General features: G+C 44.5%; 1 protein-coding gene across 2 annotated transcripts in view; it reads left to right on the top strand.

The window, feature by feature from the left end:
- The first annotated feature begins 2,340 nt into the window (after positions 1 to 2,340).
- The window catches only part of arhgef25a (Rho guanine nucleotide exchange factor (GEF) 25a), a 31,386-nt gene continuing 10,640 nt past the window's right edge, over positions 2,341 to 23,086 (top strand). The window contains exons 1-3 of one of the 2 annotated variants that reach the window (XM_057040541.1): positions 2,341 to 2,840; positions 3,631 to 3,769; positions 22,602 to 22,918. In XM_057040541.1, coding sequence (XP_056896521.1) covers positions 2,745 to 2,840; positions 3,631 to 3,769; positions 22,602 to 22,918 — 552 coding nt within the window. In that variant the 5' untranslated portion in view covers positions 2,341 to 2,744. Of the gene's footprint in view, positions 2,841 to 3,630; positions 3,770 to 9,955; positions 10,479 to 22,601; positions 22,919 to 23,086 lie in introns of those variants that run through there. The other variant, XM_057040542.1, reaches the window with a different exon arrangement.

Raw genomic sequence — 23,086 nt, 5'->3', positions numbered from 1 at the left:
CGGATTCCCATCTCCTGGTAGCACTCACACTGTCCTTTTAGGGTATGGAGTTACTCCCCACTATATTCTGCAAATTCCTTGTGGAGACATTCACTCATCACAGTAATTGCAGTCCAGATTCTCCCCAGACGGCTACGGTACCCTGCAGAGGTCAGCGGTAGAGCATATGAATTCAGAAAGAAGCTTGGGAAGCGAAAAGCCAAGTTTAGTCAGCTTAGTGACTTGCCTCAAAAAGACTGCCATGTGCTCAGCTAATAATAGAGTATTGGCAGTCTGTTTCAGGACCAGCCTTAGTGCTCAAGCTCAGGGAGAATCCAGTCTATTAGTTACAACTATGTGGCTCCCCCTCCCCCCACTCCCCCCCCCACACACACTAAACTGAACCTAAACCCAAGTCCAATCATAAACTTAACACTAAGTCTTAAACCTTAAACAGTCCACTTGTATATGGAGCAGCCAGTGCTGCTCACTATGTATCATGTCAACACACCTGCACACACATGGATAAATGTCACACACACACATGCGTTTATTTGAAATTCTTTATTTCCAATAACAGAAAAATGGATGCTTAACACTTTTGGGATGAGAAAGTGGGTTGGGGGGGTGTTGACATTTCATAATGTAATGACGTTATTTTCATATTTAATATTGGCGCAGTTTAAATTTACTGTGCAGGCAGGACTTTGGTTTGCACTGTTTCTAATTATAAAATCTTGGTTTTGGACGAGTCTTGCTTGTGTGTCACCGCTTCTGTGATGTGGAAACTTTGAACGTCACAAAGTGATGCGGCCCAACAGTCACAGCCACTATCCGGCTGTTTGCTGTTTGCAGGACTCGCCACCACCTTCATCTAACGTTTGCATTTTATCAAAACATCTGTGTGCGTTATTTTTCATTTTCTGGCACCCGGATACACTAAAACATAATTCAGTATTTACAAACATTGTTTAAAAATATAAATATTGCAAAAAATACATATTTTCTTTCCACCATCTGCTCCAGATCGTCCGCAAAGAAGCAGATTTATGAGGCCGGTTGGGCCACAAGATGTTTACATGGTAATTACTGCTGTGATGAACTGCTTGTTAGAAACCCTGGAGAACAATCGCAGTGTTGACGAGTGCGTGAGATGACATCGTTTTTGGATCCTTTGTCTCCGGTTTGTTTGTGATCCACCAGAGACTTGTGTGAGTGTAAACTGTTGTTGCGTCTTTAAAATACTTTTTAGACAGTTTTTGTTCGACTGAAAGCTTGTTGAGGCGGTTCACTCTTGACCTTTGGACAACAGCTTCTTTTTGTCATCTGGTTTGTTGGCAATTTGTCTGCTGTGCTGCAAACATGCAGGATTGTGTAACCCCACCTTTAACGACAATAGTAAACTCATCCAAATGCCAGAAATATGTTTTAGACTGTGAAATCGTTTAAACATTGTAATATTAACAGGATTACCAAAAAAAGTAAAAATTAGAAAACACCAGCATGTGTACTTGGTGATGTGAGTTTACGCATGTTTAATAAACATGTCACTGTGTTCAATTTTGTAATATAACAACTGACTCCTTCATTCACTCAGTAACTATCAGAAATTTTATTAAACATCATTAGTATAACCTACACGTTCATTAGTCATCAACCTAGGTCCAGTATGTAAGATTTGGTGGCACCTAGTGGTAAGAATACAGATTGCAAGTATCAACTACCTAAAAACTTGGTGGACCAACATTTGAATACATTGTGGGAAATATTTAGGTGCGTACTTTACTCCCCGGGGAATAAAGATGCAGCAAATAGAACACAGATGCAATGAATTTACAAAAGCACTATTTCTGAATTTAAACCTTTAAAGTACAAACAAACAAACAAACAAACAAACAAACAAACAAACAAACAAACAAACAAACAAACAAGCACTTCAGCCGTGGAAGAATGAACGTACCATCGGTGACAATCTCTCAAATAGAGGAGCTCCGTGGCCGAGTGTTCATACCTTATTTGGGGCTTCTCCACAGCACCAGGGTTCACATAATCATGTGTCAGTGTCTCGAACTTAGACAAAGATAAAAAAGAGCCGCTCAGGTGCCGGGATGGTTTAAATTAGGACCATCGGAGAGGGGGAGAGAGATACAGCAGCCATGCATGGAATCTGAGGTGGAAGGAAGAACTCCAGGTAAGCAGGGCAGGGAAGGAAAAATTGAATCAGGGGGAAGAATGATGGAAGGAGGAGAGCTTCTGGGGATGGGGGTGGTCATCTGCCATAGCCAATCAAGAAGAAGAAAGGGAGATTTCAGGGAGGGTGATGTTAGTCCTGAAGAGTTTCACTGTTTCAGTGTTCAGGCAGAGGAGAAGCAGATTAAACAGGCAGATACTCCCTCACAAGAGGAGAAGAAGTCAGAGAAGAAGAAGAGTTGACCCTGCACAAGAAGGATCCAGAAATCCCTCTGACTTCTCCTGGAACTCAGGAGATTCTACTTTCCCACAGACCAATTCCAGAGGTGGCAAAATTCACCTGCGTGTCACGTACTGAGGAAGAACCTCACTTCCTCTCTGGGAGCGAGAACATTCTGCATCGCTTGGGGATTGATTATTCACTTGCATGAAGTTTCCTGTTAGTCCTGGCGGAACAAAACAGGCACGGTTCCAAACTGTGGCACAGCATGCTGTGAGCCAAGGAGTCGCGATCGGCCGGGCGAAGTGAGGAGGTCGGAGGACGAGTGCAGACCTCTGCAGGAGGGAGCCACAGAATGAAGGCTCTGCAGAAGAATCAGGGGCGCACCGACCAGATGCTGGGCGCCATGGCTGATGTGCTGACGTCTGTGGCATTGCCCACCCAGCAGTGGGTGAGCTGTCTGTCTGTCTGTCTGTCTGTCTGTCTGTCTGTCTGTCTGTCTGTCTGTCTGTCTGTCTGTCTGTCTGTCTGTCTGTCTGTCGAGGTTTTAGACAGACAGACAGTGCTCAGGCGGTGCCAGCCAGGAGAGGGATGGAAGGACCGTGCGTCTCCACTCGGTGCTGGGAGGAATCTGGGGTGTTTGAGAGGAAGAGGAAGCAGGAATAGTGCTGATTAAATCCTGTGACCGTAAACAAGCTCACGCAGGCCCGGCGCTTTGCGGCGACCGGGCAAATGTTTTCCTTCCTCCGTCTTTTAATCTCGATCCGCTGCTTATTCGCTCTCACGTACACACACGTCTCTGCTTTTAAAACACAACAAAAAAAATGTGTTCTTGGTAGTTTTTGGTCTTCTTAAAACCATTAAAGCTTCATTAATTGAGTCTAAAACATCTGGTCATGCAATTTAACTTGATCCTCATGAATTATTCCCCGGTGTTACTGTATATGCTGATGGTGATTAGAATCTGCCTCCTTCTTCTGTTAACTCACACTCTGGTGCTGAAGGGTTTTTAAATCAAGATTAAAATCTGCTGCCTGAGGAGCTGTTCCTTACCCAGCGCTATGGCAAGCCTTGGAATAATTCCTCTTACATTCTTCCTCAGTGTGTAATGGAGGAAAGGACAAGAATGATACCACATAGTGGAAAAATAAAACCCTCAGCGTGTGTTTCAATGTTTTGTGGTTATGTGACCGTCGCTTCCTCCTTGAGAGCACGGCTGACAAAGGCATCTCTGTGTGCAGATCTCAGAGGGAGGTGAGGCGGCCCTCCTGTCTAGCCAGGAGGAAAAGGGGCCTTCGCAGGGCCAGTGGGAGCCAGAGGGGCCTGAGTGGGAGCAGCAGGGCCCCGCTACGGAAAACCCAGAGCCGAGACGAAGAACAGGTAAGACCTGACGGGGTGGCGCGCAGCGTGACGGACCATTTTGTGAACCACAGATACACACACTGGTGCTCACCAAACCAGTCAGAGCCAAGGAAGTCACCGAAACTGCTTTGAGCCTTCTCGGATTTCTTTGCCAGGAAGTCAGAGAAACCTGTACTTGCTTTAATATCCAAACCCCCTCCACTCCCCAGTTTCTGGCCATCATTTCTTGTAATTGTGAGCTACTTACAAGGCCGTTTACGTCCATGTGCTGGAAGTTCCCATGTGCTGCATCTGATAATGGATATTTTGGAGCACTAACTTCAGGGAGTCACCCCTTCCACTTATTAAAGCCCCACCCCGTATCCTCTATTAGCCCCGGAGGCAGAAAATTACTCAACTGTAATCTACCATACTTGGGTACGTAAAACTGCAGGATTTCTGAAATTGTGTATACACAGGCAACCATTTCCAGATGGGGCACAAAAACACGGACAGCACCCTCCTAAGCCCCCCCCCCCGTTGCGTTTGCCCCAACCTCGTTATGCTACTAAACCCAACTTTTGATGTAAAAGCGTTGCGTGCATTGCGATTTCCCCCTGCGTGCACAGGAATAAAAGAGCTTTGTGTTTTGGGCTGGGTTAGAAGGAGCGCGTGTGAACAGGTTGTTTTGGTTTTGGTTGTTTTGTGCGCATGGAACACATGCACACTTGCTACATTTGCGTTATGGCTGTGCGCGACTTATGGTCATCAGGGTTAGTTCTCGCCGAAGTGACGACAAAAGGACTATTGTGGGCCTCCATTCCAGGCAAACTCCTTGGCTCAATTGTTTTTGCGCAGCCCAATTTCCTCCGAACGGTTAAATTGGATGGAAAAATCAATGAAAGACAAAGCAGGAAAACATCTGAACCACAACGACAAGACGTAGATATTTCCAGGCCGTTCCTAAACTGTTTATCCATATTTAATTATGATTAAACAAACAAGTGGGCAATTTTATGCAAACGGCAGAATCCCGAATTAAAGAACTGTATCAGGAATGTTCTTTACTTTGTGACGTTCAGTCCCGGGAGGTTTGTTTTTGCCTGTGAGAATTTCCTTTTAGTGTAACACAATGAATGTAATTAGCTGTTCTCTGAGGGGAATACGTAAAACAGTAGACGGAGAGCTCAGAGAAGCGTAATTACATTTCACCAGGGTTCGACTGTTGTTGCGTTGTTTCCATCTTTAGGTCTGCCAGTCACTAGCAAAGGAAGGGAAAGCAGAAGAGGCCCCTGTTCTCTTTAAAGATGTGGTTCAAGGAGCCATAACGGCCATCTGGTATATGTTAGAAACAAGATGCCTTCCAGTGGCTTCTCTGGAATCACAGGAAGGTGCCAGCCAACATGGATTCAGATCCTGTTTATGCAATCTGTCCCATCTTTAAATGACTTTTCCTGGTCTCCTTTCATTCGTTTTCCTCTCCAATGTGATTTTTTCCCCCTTCTCATAGCAAAAATTCTCGATGTTGCACTGTCACCCTTTTCAAACAGTACTTGCCTTCAGAGTCTGTTCTGCAACAATACAAGTTGGAAGTTTGAAGGTGAATGGAAGAAATGCAGCAATCCTGGCTAAACTGAAAGCTCAATGTTGAATTGAGGCAATAGAAACATTTATAGTTTATTAATTACTTAAATTCATGAGTAAACATGAAATATTTAAGATAATCTGGTTCTGCAGGTACTCAAACACATTTAATGGCACCTTTCTCCATGTTCCCGACTACAAGTCAGGGTAAAGAATGGAAAATGTTAGTTCTCGCCTGTGCTAACTGCCTTTATGAGAAACTTGAAAGGTACCATCCAAGGTGACCTTATGACCCCGGGGCCCCCCGAGCCTGAACCATGCACATGTTTAGCAGAAAGTGAGAATATTTCCTATTTTGGCATGATGCATAGAGGAAATAAATTAATTGTGCTCTATTATAACAACACAAATTTTTATTATACTCTTGCAAACAATTGCTTATGCTTCTTCCAGCTTTATTTTTGGTCTCGATGTACAGTCCCGAGGGAAAGTCGAAGCTCTTCAGCTGCAAATGTTTTGTTCACATTAAAGAATTTAGCTGTGTCGGTGCTCTGTTTATTTCTACATTCAGTATATTTGAAAGAGTCGGTAATCACAAAAATACCGATTATGTCAGCCTCGGTAGTAGCTCATCCATCATAAACGTGAGTAAACGTGCATTTGGGCCGTTCTGCTTGGATGACCGCGTGGTCAGAGGACCGCCTTTAGCACCCCCCGCCAAACTCAGAAATGCATGAATCACAGACTCATCACCTTGTACACGGCACATACAAATGAGTGTGTTTTGGTGTAGTTTGAGTCACGTCATGTTCCAGTAATGTGGGTCAGCTAGAAGGCTCGGGTCAGATGGGTCAGACACCTCACAGGCCACTGCTCCGCTGGCATTCGCTCCACAAGCATGACCTGGAAGGAAGGTGACAGATGGAAACCCAGAAACACACATGCAAACTGCTCACATGAAAAAAGCCCTTGAGGTCTTTTTTTTTTAGCTTTTCTAATTTGTGCAGGTTTTGCTGTATGAGTTGGGCAGCACACAAATCCCAGCATCAATTTTCCGACCAAAAATGTGATTCCTTTGATGATAAATCCGCTTTTTCCTATAATTATGAACCAAAGATTTTAGAAGGCAGTGGCGAGGCTCCTTGTGTGGTCTCCAAGGGTGCATTTCCTTAATTAACATTCTGTCCTTTGGGTGGCATCTGAGCTCATAAGCTGGAGCTCCATCAGCTTTAGTCCCAGTGACCCAGACTGAGTGATCAGAACCAGCACTGGTTTTTATGACTCGTTGGGGTAAAAAGGCAGCTGGGTTTGTAAAAAAATTTGTAGAGATTTGTAAGTAGTGAGTGCGTGTGTCCTGGTGGGCTCTCATAATTGACGGCACATGTGTTCAGCAAGTTGGTGCAACATCTGTGTACTTCTATCTCTGTGAGGACCCTCAACGACATAATGCATTCCCCAGGCCTTTAGCCTGACCTTAATCTAAACCCAGCTCTAACTTAACCCCAAAACCAAGTCTTAACCCTCAAACAGACCTTTGAAGTTCTGAGGAGAAGCAATGTCTCCCTTAGTGGCATGTAGAAGTACAACACGCACACACACACACACACACACACACACACACACACACACACACGCATGCAAGCACACACTCTCTCTCTCTCCCTCTCTCACCTTTCTTAATACAAGTGGATAATTGTTATAGGAGTATTAGTGCACGGCGATTTTCACTCGATGAGACGAGAACATTGCAATATTTCTGTGAAAACCAACTTGAAAAACCAACTGATGAGCTGATGAAACAGAGGCAGGGACGAAAAAGCGAGGGAGAGGGAGAAAATGAAATCTTAGCGAGCATACTTTGGCAGCGTTTCAGTCGGTTGACGGGGTGAGGAGAGGCTAATGTCAGTAGGGGGCTGAGGAGCGCGCTGCAAATATGCAACTGCGTATCTGCTGAACTGAGAATTGCTGTGCAGCAGTTATTAAGGTCCTCTGGTTTCTGAGCACCAGTCTGTGGTGTTGGCACAACATATTTGACAAGGGCATCTCAGTCATGGTTGACTAGCCAGGTCCACTGTCTGTTTTTACAGGAAACATGCAATCAGGAATCAATAGGAATAGGGAAGTGTATTTGCAAGCTTCTACATCTAATTCCAGAGTACTCCCTTAACAAGCATTGGAAATTCTCTCTCTCTGACAGGCCTGGCTTATACGAACACACATCTAATCTGCTGAGCTAAACAAACATTTACACCCAAGACTGGTGTGAACATGCTAGAAATAGATATTTTTTATCTGCCCTTTATCACCGTGGTCATCCACGTCTCCCGTACATCTGCACGGGCATCTGCTGCGTGCTCCTCGTGTGGTAAATGAAGAGAGAGATGAGAGATAAGTGCAGAGCGATGAATGAGTGTTATTGCATGCCCCAGCACTCGTCTCCTGCATTCTCCTTCAGCGGTGAGGAACCTTTTCTTCACATCTCTGTGTACATGTCTCCCGGAATAGTCACTTAAAGGTTAAATTCCATTCTCTGGGAGTGACACTGTTGGCATTAAATATCAGTGCAGCTATGATCAAGAGAAATAAATGTTAGATGTGACAGAGAGCAGAAGTATTTAGCTTTAGCAACATGAAGGGGAAAATTTCATTGAAAAAAACATTGTGAATAGAGCACAATGATGGCCTTGACACATTGCATCTTATATTGACATCAGATGTCACAGATCCTCATCAGCAATATTAATTTATCAACACCCATTACCAGCAAATAAAAGGAGGTGTGTGTGTGTGTGTGTGGTGTGTGTGTGTGTGTGTGTGTGGTGTGTGTGTGTGTGTGTGTGTGATGGGCGGGGGGTATAGGCAGGAGGAGGATTGTGATTTGTCTGGATCAGTGAGTGGCAGAGCTGTGCAGCATCTGTAACAGGAAGATCGAAGAATCAGTGAGGCTTTTGTGTCCCGGGCCAACATCACGAATGCAATCTGCCACCGGCAGGATTCTGATGAGAGGCATCCTGGGAGGACGCCCCCGAGTAAAGCCCCTGATCGATGCCTGCAGAGAGGAAACTGAGCGGGTGCTGATGTGCGGCAGCCTTTGTTGCTTTGTAATCAGGTTGCTACAGAGTCAAAGTGCAGAATGGCGTGATGCGAGATGAGATCACACACTGAGTCATTGGCTCGGCAGCTTCAGGCCTATGAGCTACTCTGTGAAGAAGAAATTGCCCGGATATCAGGAGATACAGAGTTTCATAGCAGTTGCCACTGGTCGATTACCTTTTACTTTGTTTCCTTGGTTTCACACTGTGAAGAAGTTTGATGAGTCATAATTGAGCATTGATTGAGTTTAAAGGCAGTAGGCGCCGTAAATGGGCTGCAGATTACAACCTCTGCAGCTCAAGGAAAAAAAAACAATAATCATGGAAATGAAGACTGCAAATCAGACTCCAAATTAGAGGGCACAGTATCTGTGCGCTGTCAGTGCGCAAGTTCTGGCTCATGAGCTCAGCTTATGTACATGCATGCACGCACTAATTAAGTACACGTGGTCTTCTGTGTAGTCATATTCATATGATTGTTGTACAGATTTTTTTTATATATATCCGGGAATACAAGTACAGGTTCTTGATTATGACCTCTGCCAAGGTCACATGACAGCATATGTTTGTTTGCAAACAAAATAACTGCACATTTTGGATTTTAATGAAAAATCAGGAGTAATTGACAAGGAACAGATGATTAAATCTTGATATGCCAGATTCTGGAGGGAATTTGACCTTTGATCTTCAATAGAAGAGGCAATATGATCATATCATAAATGGCTTTGATCATAACATAGGTTGTGCTCTTATGTAACCTTGTATTTCTACAGCCTATACATACATGTATACAGTATATGTACTATACTAGGGGTGTAAGTCAATATTTGGGGAAATGAGGTCTGTACTCCCCAAGTGCTTTTATCAGTCTAAAAATGGACTTGACTGGTTGTAATTTAACTGTAAATTTCAGTATGTGCACAAAAATGAACGTTGATTATGTAATATGGCAAAATTAGTTATATGACTCAGTGTAATGTATAGTGGTCATCATTCAATACACACATACACACACACACACACATGCGCACGTGATGAATACCATCATGCCATCATTGTGAAATTTGAAACTGGCTCCAAGAGTGAGAGAGCAAGAGAAAGAGAGAGAGCGAGAGAGAGACTAAGAGAGGGGTGATCATAAATGGACACACTCTCAGGAATTTCTGCTGTGATCAATGGAGCAGAACACGCTCACGGAAAGTGGAGATGACACTGGAAAACACGATACCTTGGCTCTAACGGGGCCTCCCCTCTGTAAATAACATCATGTATCATGACAGACCCGGGTGTTACTATTTCCAGTCAGCCTCCCAGCGTGGCATTTCATCCAGTGTTGAAGCTGGACAAGGCAGCGGACGGGTAAGGAAACAGAGGGGAGGAAAAAACAGCTGAGGACAGGAAGGGAGAGAAAATCAGAGGAGTGGGAATGTTATCCTGGAATAGCCGGCGACTGGGGCTTCAGACTCCACCCTTCTCTCTCCTCCCCTTACTCTCTCCCTTTGCTCTCTCTCTCTCTCTCTCTCTCTCTCTCTCTCTCTCTCCGTAAGGCAGCCTTCCAGTGTGTCATTTGACCAGGCGGTTCACAGAGAAGGACAGCACTGAAAAGAAAACAGAGGAAAAGTGAGAGACAGAGGGTCTGCGGCACGTTCAGTATCAAGATAAGCTTCCTGGAATGTTTTCCGAGCTGAGCAGCAAACCTCCTGCCAGTGTGGATTCCTTCCTGGCTGCTGCTTCTGCTTTTGGGGACTGTTTTTCCCTCTTCTCCATCTGGATGTGAGGGCTCTAAATCCACTGCAGCAGGAGGGACTGACGGACAGCGGTTTGTTTATCAGACATTTACACAGTGGACCTCTGCTTGCTGTGAGGGCGAGAGAGCAAGAGAGACAGTGAGAAACAGAGAGAGAGAGACAGAGAGAGCGAGACAGAGAGGACGCCGGGCCATGCCCACCTCGGCTCATGCTCCAGCATGAAAGGGGGCCACCATCACCATCGCCACCACAGAGGCTGCGGCTGCCAACACTTGTTCTGTAAGGTCTTGACCAAGTGCGGCTGCTGCTACGCCCGAGTCAGAGGTCAGTGTCTCGCAACCGGCGTGCAAAACTTCCATCCAAGTTTGCTCCTCCTGAGTTTCTGCTCACAGTCGCCGATGCTGCGCTCTTGTTTTCCTGCCTCGTGTATGTGTGTTCCCGTAGATGCTAACCAAGGCAGGCAAGAGGTGATCTTATTTAACACCCCAGCATTCATTCCTTTGTGCTTCTCCTCCACATGTTCTCAAACATCCACCCACCTTTCCCCTTATCTCTCCTTCCAGCATATGGTTTAAATGCACAGGCATAATCCTTTTGCCTCCTCTGTGCGCCTGCAGCTAAAGCAACAGTTGTGTGTTACAGGCACATCGGGAGGCAGGATGGGGGGGGGGGGAGCCATCCTACCAGGATGGACGAGAGACTGTGTGTCAGAGAGAGGAAGATTTGAATTGCACTCATTTTGATAAGTGTGTGTCAGTCGGTTATGTGCAGCACGTGGATGGATGAAAGATGAGGGGATTGAACCACTCTGAAACATTCCTCTTCAAAAGTGTGTGTCGGTGTGTGTGTTTCTGCAATTCAGGGCAGGAGCAATAGCAGTAGTCCATTAAAGTAACGCAGTCACTGCAACATGGGAGCCAAGTCAAAACACTGGCGGTGCCTAATGTGAGTTAATGCTGTGGCACCGTGCTGCACGCTTGTTCCCTTTTACAAGCCCGCATCAAAGGGATAAATGCTGGACCTGCCCGCTGAGTCTGTGCACGGAGGAGGGGGGGTCCCCCCTCATGAAGTAGGTTTTCATATTACTGGCCAGTGTTGTTGAATACATACCTCAGATTCCTCCACTTTAATCTCTTATGTAATGGATATTCTCCTTTTCCACGGCTTGCAGCTCTCCCCTCCACCGCTCTGCCGTGTTATCATAGCAAATACGTGCACGCTTAGATCATGACGTAAAAACACGAGGTGGATTGGGAAGAGCAAAACATTTCGGAATTAACAAATGAACATGGAAAAGGGCTGAGAAAAGGTCTCTAAACCATATTCCCGCAGTCAAAGGGTGAAAGGTTGTTGAACTCCGAGGCTGGTTTCGCGTTCTCGGCGGGAGAACTGAGTGTTCTAGCCCCCCTCCTGAGAAGAAGCGCTCTGAATCTACGGGAGTCTCTCAGAGAAGACTTAACCGTTCATGTGGAGCCGCAAGCTCCCTGTTTTAAAGCGCAAAGTACATTTCCGTGTCATTACAAGTATGCTGAGGAGGTCATTCAGCGCCTTCAATCATCATCCGTAAACCAGTTTCTATAATTAACACTGTTGGGGTGGTGGTGGTGTTGGGAGGGGGTGCTGTTAATGGTGTTGAAACGGTACATTATCCCTCCGCCCGTTCCCTCTTGTCTTTCTGCGCCAGGATGTCGTCCGTGGGGGAACCTGCTGTTTCTGTTGTGGTGTTTACAGGAAAAACACTGAACAATGCAGGCCCATGGCCGGCGTCCCGGCAACTCTTGCTCACCCCGGGACAATATCTCCTCAGGTCACGAGTGTGAAAGTAACTTTATCTAGTGTGGTGGGAACCAAAAACACAATAATAACAGAGAGATTTATTATTTATTTCCTCCATATTTTCCTCCAAACAATTTCAGCTTTTGTCAGGTCCTCTTTAATTCAGTGGCTTCTGCTTCCTTTTATGGACTCTGCATCATGTCAAACATTTCTTTTCCCTTTCTAATGAGCGTGCAAAGAAACAGGAACACAGCCGTTGAGTTCAGCTTTATGTTGTTAAGACTTATGAGCAGAGGAGGGCGTGACATAAGCAATACATAGAAATATATGGCCACAGACACAACTGAGTATTGACAAATTCTAATAAATCTATACACATTAGAACAGGTTTAGGGAGCAGATTTGGATCAATGTGATACTACAAAAGAAAACAAGCTAAAGCTCCAAATGAACAAACAGAAATTAGTGTCCAGCTAAAATAAAACTCAATAAAAACAGCCAAATAAAAACTCTGCCGAGCCCGAGGTAAAACACAATAAAAGATTACACGTTATCTAATGCTTCAATCGCCCTACATTCTATGCTCCTTTGCTCGCTCACAAAATCGGCATTAGCTCATTAGTGGTCCAAAAATATATTTAATATGTGGCATAATTAGCAGGGAGCTGTATACCATGTAAACTCAGCTGGCAGCTGGGTGTGAACACACTGATCATTGATGTAGTTTCAAACAGTGCTCGTCACTGCCTCACAAACACAATCCTATGAACTGCTGCCATTCCTCTTTGGAGCTCCACTTCTTCTGGATCTCTAGATGGTGATAGAAAAATTAGTTAGCGTGCTATAGTAGCAGAAAAATAACTTCATGCGTGTGGGACATGAAATGCCTCTGCTGGTGGGTGAGGAAGGTGTTGTTGTGGCGGAGATTAAAAATAAAAGGTTCCAGCTGCAGACGATGCAAAAACACGCTCTCAATGCAAAAACACGACTTCAGGAGTTAGTGGTTATGCTGACGTCTGTCTGCTAGCCCAAACCCTGAAATTAACGATTAGGGCTCGGATTTAAGATGGATGGAGGGAGCCACGGGTATGACTTATGTGGTCAATCTTTTTGGAGGACATATTTTCTGCTGTTTTAGCGATGAGTTATGGGATTCAAACGAGCCGATCTTAGGCCGGTCCTATTTGTTACAACATAAAAGAGAAATTTAACTAAACGGCAGCACTTGCGTAACCAATTGAGTGAGTTATGTAATAGTAATAAAGTAATACTGATAGTCTACTCTAAGTAGAAAGGAATTAAACACGTGTCATTTTGATTCACATGACCCTTTCGGAATTTGTGGCAAATGACAACAAGGTATTGAAAATGACGTCCGTGACACAGAACACCAATACGCTGCAATACAACTTGCAATACAACTACGCTCTACAACAACTTGTACGAGCCACTGTGGAGCATGTTTCCACATCGCTCCTTTTTCAGGTGTTCTAGTGGAAACAGACAGCCAAAACCGTACTAGTTTTGCCTTTTTATCTGAAATTGTCACTTAAATGGGCCTTTGTCTGTTTATATGAGCAAATATGCTAATCCAGCTATTCATCAGGCCTCTGACACGTAATATGCATACGTAAGGCAAAAATAAATCAGACACAAAATCTTTTCCAGGATCAAACTGTGACTTTCATACAAAGGTTGGAATTCACATAAAATGGCTGCTCGGTCTCCCACTGATGCCAGGGACAACATTTCCCCTCGACATAAATGGTAATGTTAAACAAGATATGCACGGTTACTTTCTAAACTGACACAATTATCTAATGCACCGCACTCTCCCACACACCGAACGGTATTTGGGACGCGCTCGGAGGTAAATCTGACACACACGTGTTCCGCCAGACAGAGGAAACAGATTAAAGAATAAGTGTGGGATGGAGGTAAGGACCCGCCCACGCGAGGCAGATAGTCGGCCCACGTGGAAATGGCAACGTTCCGAACATCTCCCAGGGTTCATCTCATCACCGGGCGCGTTTGATGAGAAGGAACAGTAAATTCATTCATCACCGAGAGGCTTGAAATGCAAAAACGGTGTCAAAACTATATTTAAAACGTCTTCATAAGCAGCTTAATGCGGGAGTATGGAGGGATTTGACAGCCATGTATGAAGATTTTAAAATCGTTTTGGCTGATTTTTTTTTTTAACAGTTTACAGATTACATAATGTGTGAATCTGAATACTTGACATTACATAATGAATTGTAAGTAATAAAGCTTTTTTTTTTTTTTTTTTACAAAAGTTTTTCTCCTTTTATGATTTTCTTCAGTTGTGTTTCAGACAAAAGCCTGCGTGACGTCCTGCATGCATACACTCCAGGCCTTCTGTTCACTGTGCATCTGTGTTTATTTGCACGTGTTGACTCATGCATGCATAAAGTCTCTCCCCAGCAAACGCTCTCTCCTGCATGCACACATGCAGCAGAAATACTGTTTTGGATTTATATCCCATTACATGATATCCTGGTCACATGACAAAAAGAAATATGACAGATTTTGAAACTAGAATCACCAAATAAACCTAATAATGAGTTGTTTATCCAACTCAAATCTAAACTGGCATCGTTCCTTTGCAACAAATTGCTCAATTGCTGTGATTTCCAGACAGCTAAAGGCAAAAGACTAGATTCCTGTGGGAAGAATCACTTCTGATGACTTGCTTTCCTGCAGAGGTGGAAAGATACAAGTCTCACTCCTAGCAGACTTGTTAAATTCAGTCGCAGGAGCTTGGTCACCAGGTTTTCGTTCAGATCCGTGAACAATATTCACAACAAGACAAGTGGACGTCTGAATTATTGCAGCCTCACTGGCAAACGTGAGGGAAAAAGACCCGGTGGATATTTTTATATCATTAGCTTATAAGGCAGACTTGGGATATTGTGGAAAAAGCGGCAAAAATAGCTTAAATTGAAGGTATGCTGCCTGACTTCGGCACGCCAGCATTGTTTTTTAGCGGTCTGAGATATTTTTAAACTTTGCGCCCCAGCCCAGCTTCCTCCCCATCATCTTCCCCTGCCCTCCTGCCCAGATCCAATCTCCTGTCTGCTGTGCAGTAGATCTTCTCCATCCTGTTACATTCTGCAGAGAAAAAGAGGGAGAAAGCAATGCAGCGAGAGGAACGAGGACGCGCCAAAGCCTCTCCCGAGTGCTCAGCTGGGGGATGAAGACGTCTGAAATTTGGGATCAGCGTTGCATGATTCCCAGGCTTGGAATGTGACTGCCAAGAGTGCAGCAGTTTATCCTGAGGCATGCATTTTGCTTTTCACCCCCCCGCCACCCTTTTTTCTCTCACTTTCACGGCTCCTCTCAAACCATTTCTTCTCTTACGCCTGGGTCTGACATGTTTCCAGGGCTCCTGTGTACTCTCGTCTTTCCTACTCTTCCTCTTGGCTCCGATTGTAAATGTGAAGATGAGATTGAGGGAACAAATTATGAAACACAGGAGTGCATTCCATACCTTGTTTAGAAAGTATTCTCCTTCAGAGGGGGAGATGAGCCACTTCCCTCTCTTTCTACCCTCACTTTAAGCCCCTATTGGTCCTCTTTTCTTTTTTTTTACTGAAACTTGAATGTTACTCACTCTCTTACTCACCATTGTAGAAGGTTTTTTTGGTCTGGATGAACTTACTTCTGGGGCAGGCTCAATACATTTCATCTGGTTCCCCTCAGGCTCTGATTCTGGTTGCAGTTTTCCCAAGGAGAGGCTGAACTGGAACACAGCAAGCAAACATAGGAAAGTGACTAGATTTGAGGCAGCGCAGCCGAAGTAGTGACTTTAGATTACAAATCAGATGATGTTACCGAACATTTACAGGTTTTTGAATCTGGCAGCTCAAATTAAGGCCATGAGGTCTGATTTAGATGGTTTTTAAAACTTTTGGATTATGACCAAAACAGGATCAGAGAAAGTGAAACAGTAAATTAAACCTGTTATAGTGACATGCTAATTGACAGTGTTGCCAAACACTTTATGATTCCTTTTCAGTTTACAGCCCCTGCTCTTACACTTCTCAACTATAAAACTCTCCAGGAAATCTAACTTTTATCTGCCTTTATATCCCTGACAAATCGTGTGTTATTTAGGGGGTGTTGGAGATGAAATGAAAACATAAAGTGATCTGGTTGTCTCTGCGTCGCTCGGGCCAATAATAACAGCCTGCAATTCTGGGGTGGGGAGTCGCCCCTCTTGTAATATTACCTCCCCATGAAACTAACTCTGGGTAAATTTAGACCATTAAGCTAATAAACATGGTTGACCAACTGTACTGGTGCCGAACCTCCGTCTCGCAGCAGAATATGAACAAAACATCTTTCAAGGAAACAGCAAATGAGAAAAGAGAACATATTCCACAGAAAATCCTTCGCTAAACTATTGTCAGCAAAACTAAGTTGTTTTTTTCCCCTCATTTTTTCCATCTCATTAATGATATCTGCTGAAGTCACACCTAATTACCTTAAATGAGCAACAGCCCTGAGCAAAAATAGAGTTTGAATGAATGGCTGCTGAATAATATTTTCACTTTTTCTGGTTGTATATTTACAGGTGACCTCACAATTGCAGCTTGCAGCTTCCTCGTGCGCATATTGAGATCTCTCATCTCACCACAAATGACGTTTTTATTTATTTATAGCAATTTAATTAGCTTAACAAAGCACCTTTGACCACCACAGCATTCATTTATGAGGAAGAAATGGCTCATAAAAGCAGTCGGTGGCTTGTTCCAGCATAAACAATGGCAGGATAATGATTTCATGGTTGTGCACTTGTGGGCTTTTTAATTTGTTACATGTAATTGTGAGAGTGTGCCCACATGCTGATTTCATGCCCTGCTGATGGATAATCTCATGTGCCTCTTACTTCTCCCCCTTCTGGGTTTAGTTGCTATGGCGATGAGAGTAGGGGCGAGGTAGAGAGCCAAGGAAAGGAACGTGTATTTGTGCGTGTTTGCAAAGCTCAATAAGTCTGTCTGAGAATAACTATGCGTGCTCGACTTCCCAGGTCACCAAACTGTGGCGGTCGGAGAATGAAACACTGCACATCTCTTTTCATTTTTCATCCCACCTTTATGTTGTGATGATAAAAAGCTCTCGATGTACTTAATGGCATGTAAAGTAAGGAAGTTTTTATTTTCAACACTACAGAGAAATGACCTTGTGTATGATCAGGATGAAAAACAACCAGAAGTCAGCGGCTGCAGTTGAGAACAAGTCGAACGAGTCCGGGGCCACAAGGAGAGGCTCCGTGGCCCCGCAGCCCAGCAGGCAGCGCTGCTCCGGCTCCAGCTCACCTCTCCAGGCCTCCCGACTGGCACTGCCCCAGCTGCCATCTGAGATCACAGTTGTTTTTAATTCACACCGTCAACACGGCCACTGCTGGGTGTGTGCACGTGTGCGCGTGCATGTGTATGTAAGAGAGAGAGAGGAAGAGGAAGAAAGGAAGGAAAGTGTTAATGTCCAGATAATAACAGTGATGCACTGCACTGTGTGTGTGTGTGTGTGTGTGTGTGTGTGTGTGTGTATGCAGGATTGTTGCCTGCTTCTAAAAAGGGAGGATTTCATCACTATTATTATCTGTGGACACATGCATGTTTGCACGTGCTTGCACACACACACACACACACACACACACACACACACACACACACACACACACACACACACACCTTTTTAATTAACTGAATTTTTTTTAAAAGTTGCAAGATTTCAAAGATTATAATAGATAAAATAGATGTTCCCTCTTATGATGCAGCAACAGAAGAGAGAGAATTTAGAACAAAATCAATTTAATGGACTCAAAGATATTGTGACCACAGACTAAGCAGGTTAAACCTCTAGGCGGTCATTGTGGTTGTGATGATGCTGGGAAGTCATGGTTTATACGATATAGTGGAAAAGACGGAGACAGGAACACCAACTACCAGCAGGAGCAGCTGCCAAGCGTCAATGCTGGAGGCAGCGTGGTGGAGCAGCGTGTGTGTGCACTGTACGTATCTGATCTCCCCTTTCTTTAAAATAACAAAGGCAAATGTTGGGATAAACTTGGCAAGTGAGTATCTGAACGTTGCCAGAGGAATTCCTGCAGTTTTCAGGCCCGCTTGGTGCATTCATTGTTCCAGATTTACAGTGGGCACTGACAGAAAAAGAGAAACGATAATACATGTCTCCATAATAAATGGTCAAATTAAGGCCATAAATCCTAATCAAGTGAAGTGTCTCTACATCTCTACGTTGTTTAGCAGACAGTGGGATTAATGCCTGCCTCATCTATTCAGGTCTGTCTTACTGTCACTGAGCAGTTCGATGCTTTAGGCTGATGAAAAATTCACCATTGAGCCCGAGTGCTGGTGGCTGTGATGACTTATTTGTGTCTCCCCTGACTTATGTGCACTTGCAATTGCAGTTCTATGTGTCTTCTTGTTGGTGAGCATATGTGGGGTCCACCTTTGACAGCTATAATGGGAACATTAACGTTAGACTGGTCTTAGGGTATAATTCATTTTATGGTGCTGCATAAACTACTGAGGTTCAGGCTGGACAGATGCCTGGGTACCGAATGAAGGTCAGCATGAAAGTCTGTGCGTGCGTGATCATAATCTAGGTCATTTTTCTGTCTTAATGCCAAATATTCTTTTTATTTCCTTTATTCTATCGCTGTTGCTGTGGGATTACGTTGGGATATTTTCTACGTAATGATGTTTCCAATTTGTTATATTACATAGGATTTTTAGATTGGTTCTTATTTCAAAAGTCAGAGTGCCAGAGAGAGGAACAGGGGCCTCTGCTTTCTCCTCAGTGGTTGTTTCCTCTGCTAGATCCGTGGTGACTTTGTGCTGGTCTCAGCAGTTCTGGGGCTCAGCAGAACCGGAGTGTCCTGATCGCAGGGCGGCAGAAAGACCAGGTCTTCACATTACTGCGGGTTACAGAGCAAAAGGTCAGAGGTGGGCGAAGCAGCAGCACAAACACAAAACTGTAGTCTGAAAATAAATGAATGAATAAGAAGCTTCGGTTTATAGTTCATAATAGTGACCGACTTTCCATAGTGAAGCTTTTTGCAATAATTTCTACCGGGGACAATATCAAACAATTCATCAGCAGTCGACAGAAAATCCCTTTTCCCCTCACTGGCCGTCGTTCCAAAACATCAATACATAGTATGATTAATTTAATACGTTCAATATTTTCTCTTCTGATTATGTGTTTGTTTCAAATAAGAGCTTAATCATTTAGCTAAACAGTCCATTAAAACCACCGAACGGGATTTAGCTGTATACGCTCTTCTGTTGTGTTCCTGCAGAAGTTCATCACAGGACATCAGAGCTTTTCCTGTCGAGGCAGTAAGTGCATCATTGTCTCAAAGGTCTCTTAGCCTGCACATCTGAAAACCTGAGTGCAGCTCAGATCCTGTGAGCTGAGGGAGAGAGAGTCCATTTCCTCTGAGTGGGGGAAATACAATATTCTACTAGATTAAAAAGGGAGTTGCATGTTTTGAAAGTTGTTAGTGGTGTTGCTTTCAGGCCCGCTGGTGCTGACTGGCAACTTCCAAATCTTTGAGACCAGATGGATATTTGTGTGAGGACTGACCTGTGCATGTGTATTATCGTTAGTCTAGCCTTTATTTCAATCTGCGAGGATTGTGGGCACCCGGCGGTCTGTGGAGGTCAGTAATGCCTAAATTGTCTCAACATTCCCAGGAGGACGGTGATTGACAGAGAGCTCCGGAGCAGAGTGGCTGTAAACACATTCGCTCCATTACAGGCAACGCTTTCAGCCTCATCTGTTGGCTCAGCAGCGTCTCCTTATTAAGTGATCGATAACAGGAAGCTGGAACAAACCTTCAGTCAACTACCCCCCCCCCCCCCACCTCCCACACACACGCGCGCGCACACACATTCATGCACATGCTAATTAGCAGGAAACACGCTCGTTATTTAATCATATCCAGCCTAACATCCACAATCCAAACCTTTGTGACCCTCATGATGAGAATATTGCATCAGATGTTTTCTGATTTCCACATGACTCAAAACTGTGTCATGCAATTTGCAGATTTTTTTTTTTTTGCTTGTTCTTGGAAAATTGGGTTAGTGAAAATTAATTTACCCATTTAAGTGCACTAAAAGTAAAGGTTTGAGCTTTTGAGTAGAGTTGATCAGTTCGAATTGGAACTAAAACTGGAATTGGATCTGTTTTAGCTCACGGTTTTGATGTATTTTTACCAGAAAGTTTTTCTTAATTATGGCTGAACTTTATATATATATGAAAGAATTACATTACCACAAGCAGATAAACAAGTTATACTAACAAAGTGAGCAATCCTTTCTATGTAGCTCCTTTATGGAGTTGAATATCACTGGGCACCATTAGCATGCAGCAGACACAGATCTGCGAGTGGGATTGTTTTGCTCCCAGTTTTCAATGTGGGGGTGTGTATAATACCATCAAACTCTCATCTTGCCGCACGTACTCAGAGTGATGGAACGTTCCTCTGAAGGAAAGCTTATTATCTTCCTCAGTGCTTTATCGTTTTGCTGCTTTAATGTGGAGAAATAAAGACTCTGGTTCAGGTCTCGACGATGCGGAGAGCGATGAAAACCAGTAAAATGGACTGAAAAATGCAGAAGCAAGAGTGGGCGAACTGCATAAATTCCATTAAAACAACCTTATGAAATCAATAAATTACAAGCCCTGGGTGTTGTGTAAACCAGTACAGTGTGCCATCATGAGACATACTCCAGGAAGCTGTGTTGCTGTCTGCACGTTTTAATTTCCTCTGGGTCACAGCGTGTCAGTGTCTGGAGCGGGTTAGAAGCATGGTTACAGATTGCATCTATGCAGAGTGACCTCCAGACCCTGGCCCAGCTGGAGCAGAACCCCCCCTCCCAGACCTGGCTCTTGTTTGGAGCTGGGGTTCAGGTTATCACATGTGCTCAGCATCAGTTTTTACATCCTCCCACTGCTGTACAGTAGGGGACCTGGGTGATGCTGCACGCTTAGCCTCAGGGTGTGTGACAGCACCAACTTAATAGCTTTCAGATGCTTCAAGCGTTTCATCGTCAAGACATTTTACAAAGGACAAATCCCTGAACCCCAACTGCTGTTTTTTTTATGTTCTTACATTCTCCGGACCCCTTCAGCATTGTTCAGATTTTCCATTAATCCCCTGCTGGGTTTGGTCATCTGGAGTCTTTGTCTTTGGCCAAAATGGGAACACACATGCAGATTGTAGGGATTGCAACTATATTTGACCTATTTATTTTTGATACTAGAGCCATCAGATGCAAACCCGTAAACCTGTAAAGCTACATGTTTTAGGCAGTTAGAGTTGTGGAGCTAAGAGTACGTCCCTATTTGTGGAAACCACATATATAGAAAAACTGGTACACACACACACACACACACACACACACACACACACACACACACACACACACACACACACACACAGACACACAGACACACACACACACACACACACACACACACACACACTCTGCTATTGCTTGTTTCTGCAGGAAAGTAATTCAGTGGTGGAAGTGTAGAAAAGCTGTATCATGTCACACATGAACCCGGAGGTTTGTGAGTTTATTCAGGCTATGAGGACACTGAAATGGGCCGAACTGTCTCGCTGTGTTTCCTGCAGCCTTAAGCTTCACCGTTGAGTGCTATGACCCTGCGATGATAAGATATTCCACAGTAGTTCACACTGGGAACGCCAAAAGGAGGTCAGCCTCATCCTCTTGTAAACAAACACACAGTGGTCCAACACCTGATTTAGTGGCTTTAAATCTAGATTTCTTTGAGAATCACTGTGGCTGCCTTAAGAAAAAGATGCTAATGTGCACCAGCTGTGAAGTGTTGGCGCAGAGAGCACCTCTCCATCTGGGCCCCAGTTGTGGTAAAGGGTCAGAGATCAGGTAAAGGTCTAAATGTTGATGGGAGGCATAACTTAGCCGAGATAAAACGCTCCAGAGATGGAGGAGGACCTCGGCCGAGGAAGTCCAGCAGTGTTCAGCGGAAAACGCGGGATGAAAAAGGAGGCCGAGACAAAACAAACAAATAGTCCCAGGCAAGGATCTTCTCCACAAAGGATTAAAGTGGATGTCCGGTTTCTCCCCACCCCCCAAAGCCCACTTCCCATGTCCTCCTGACACCACACTGAACCAGCTGGCCGACAGCCAGCAACTGGTCATATTTTCACATAAATTGTCGCCCGTCAGCTTCTCCTGCGATTCTCTGTATAGTAATATTACAACTGCAGTTTGTCTAACACACTTTTTCCCCCTCCGGTTATTGACTAGAACAGAATCCAGAATTCTATTCTGGACCTGAAACGTTCCTGTCGCACGTTCCTGTTTGTGATTCCTCGGTCTGAGTGACTTGCTAATCTCTCCGGGACTCTCATGTACTCAGATTAACCCGAACTTGACACTTTACTTACTGTCCACCGAGACCGACAACAGAGATGAGGAGTTTATCTAGATTCCATTTGTCCTGTCTAAATCATTTTAAGAACATCTTAAGGAAATAGTAGCTCTGCAGAGATATTATTGGTTTTACTGCTCAAATATTCAGGGTTCTTCTAAATTCTCCTTTTCTTTTTCCTCTTTCTGTCCCTAGACTCATACTCAGCAGCAGGAAGTGAAGGAAGCATCTCCACCTCTGTTGTGTCACTGCCCCCACAAGCATCGGGCAGTTCAGCCCCCAGCTCCCCGGGATCCAAGCGCTCTGTGAGCACCTTGAAGAAGTGGCTCACGAACCCCGTCCGCAAACTCAGTGCCGGAGCCACGGCTAAAGGAGAGCGCCAGTCTCGCAAGCCCGATGGGAAACCTCCTCCCCTTCCATCCCACAGTCACAGCCAGGACAGCCAGGACCTGGGCAGCCCCCCCAGAGGCGATGAGACTCATACCATCCTGTCCATCACCCACAGAGAACTGGTGAGATGCTTGAGGACCATTATAAACCAGTATGACGTGATGCTGGTATTTATTAGATGATGTTTCATGAGGCAACAGTGGCAACAGTCACAAGCAGTTTCACACGCTGCTCATTATTCTGTTATTAATTACAAAATTTGCTGGCTGAAGTCGTTTCTTGGTCCCAAG

Source organism: Takifugu flavidus, chromosome 8, assembly GCF_003711565.1.
Source record: "Takifugu flavidus isolate HTHZ2018 chromosome 8, ASM371156v2, whole genome shotgun sequence".
Lineage (NCBI taxonomy): Eukaryota > Metazoa > Chordata > Actinopteri > Tetraodontiformes > Tetraodontidae > Takifugu > Takifugu flavidus.
Note: the sequence above shows the minus strand (reverse complement) of the source record. Positions and strands in the feature narration are given on the sequence as shown.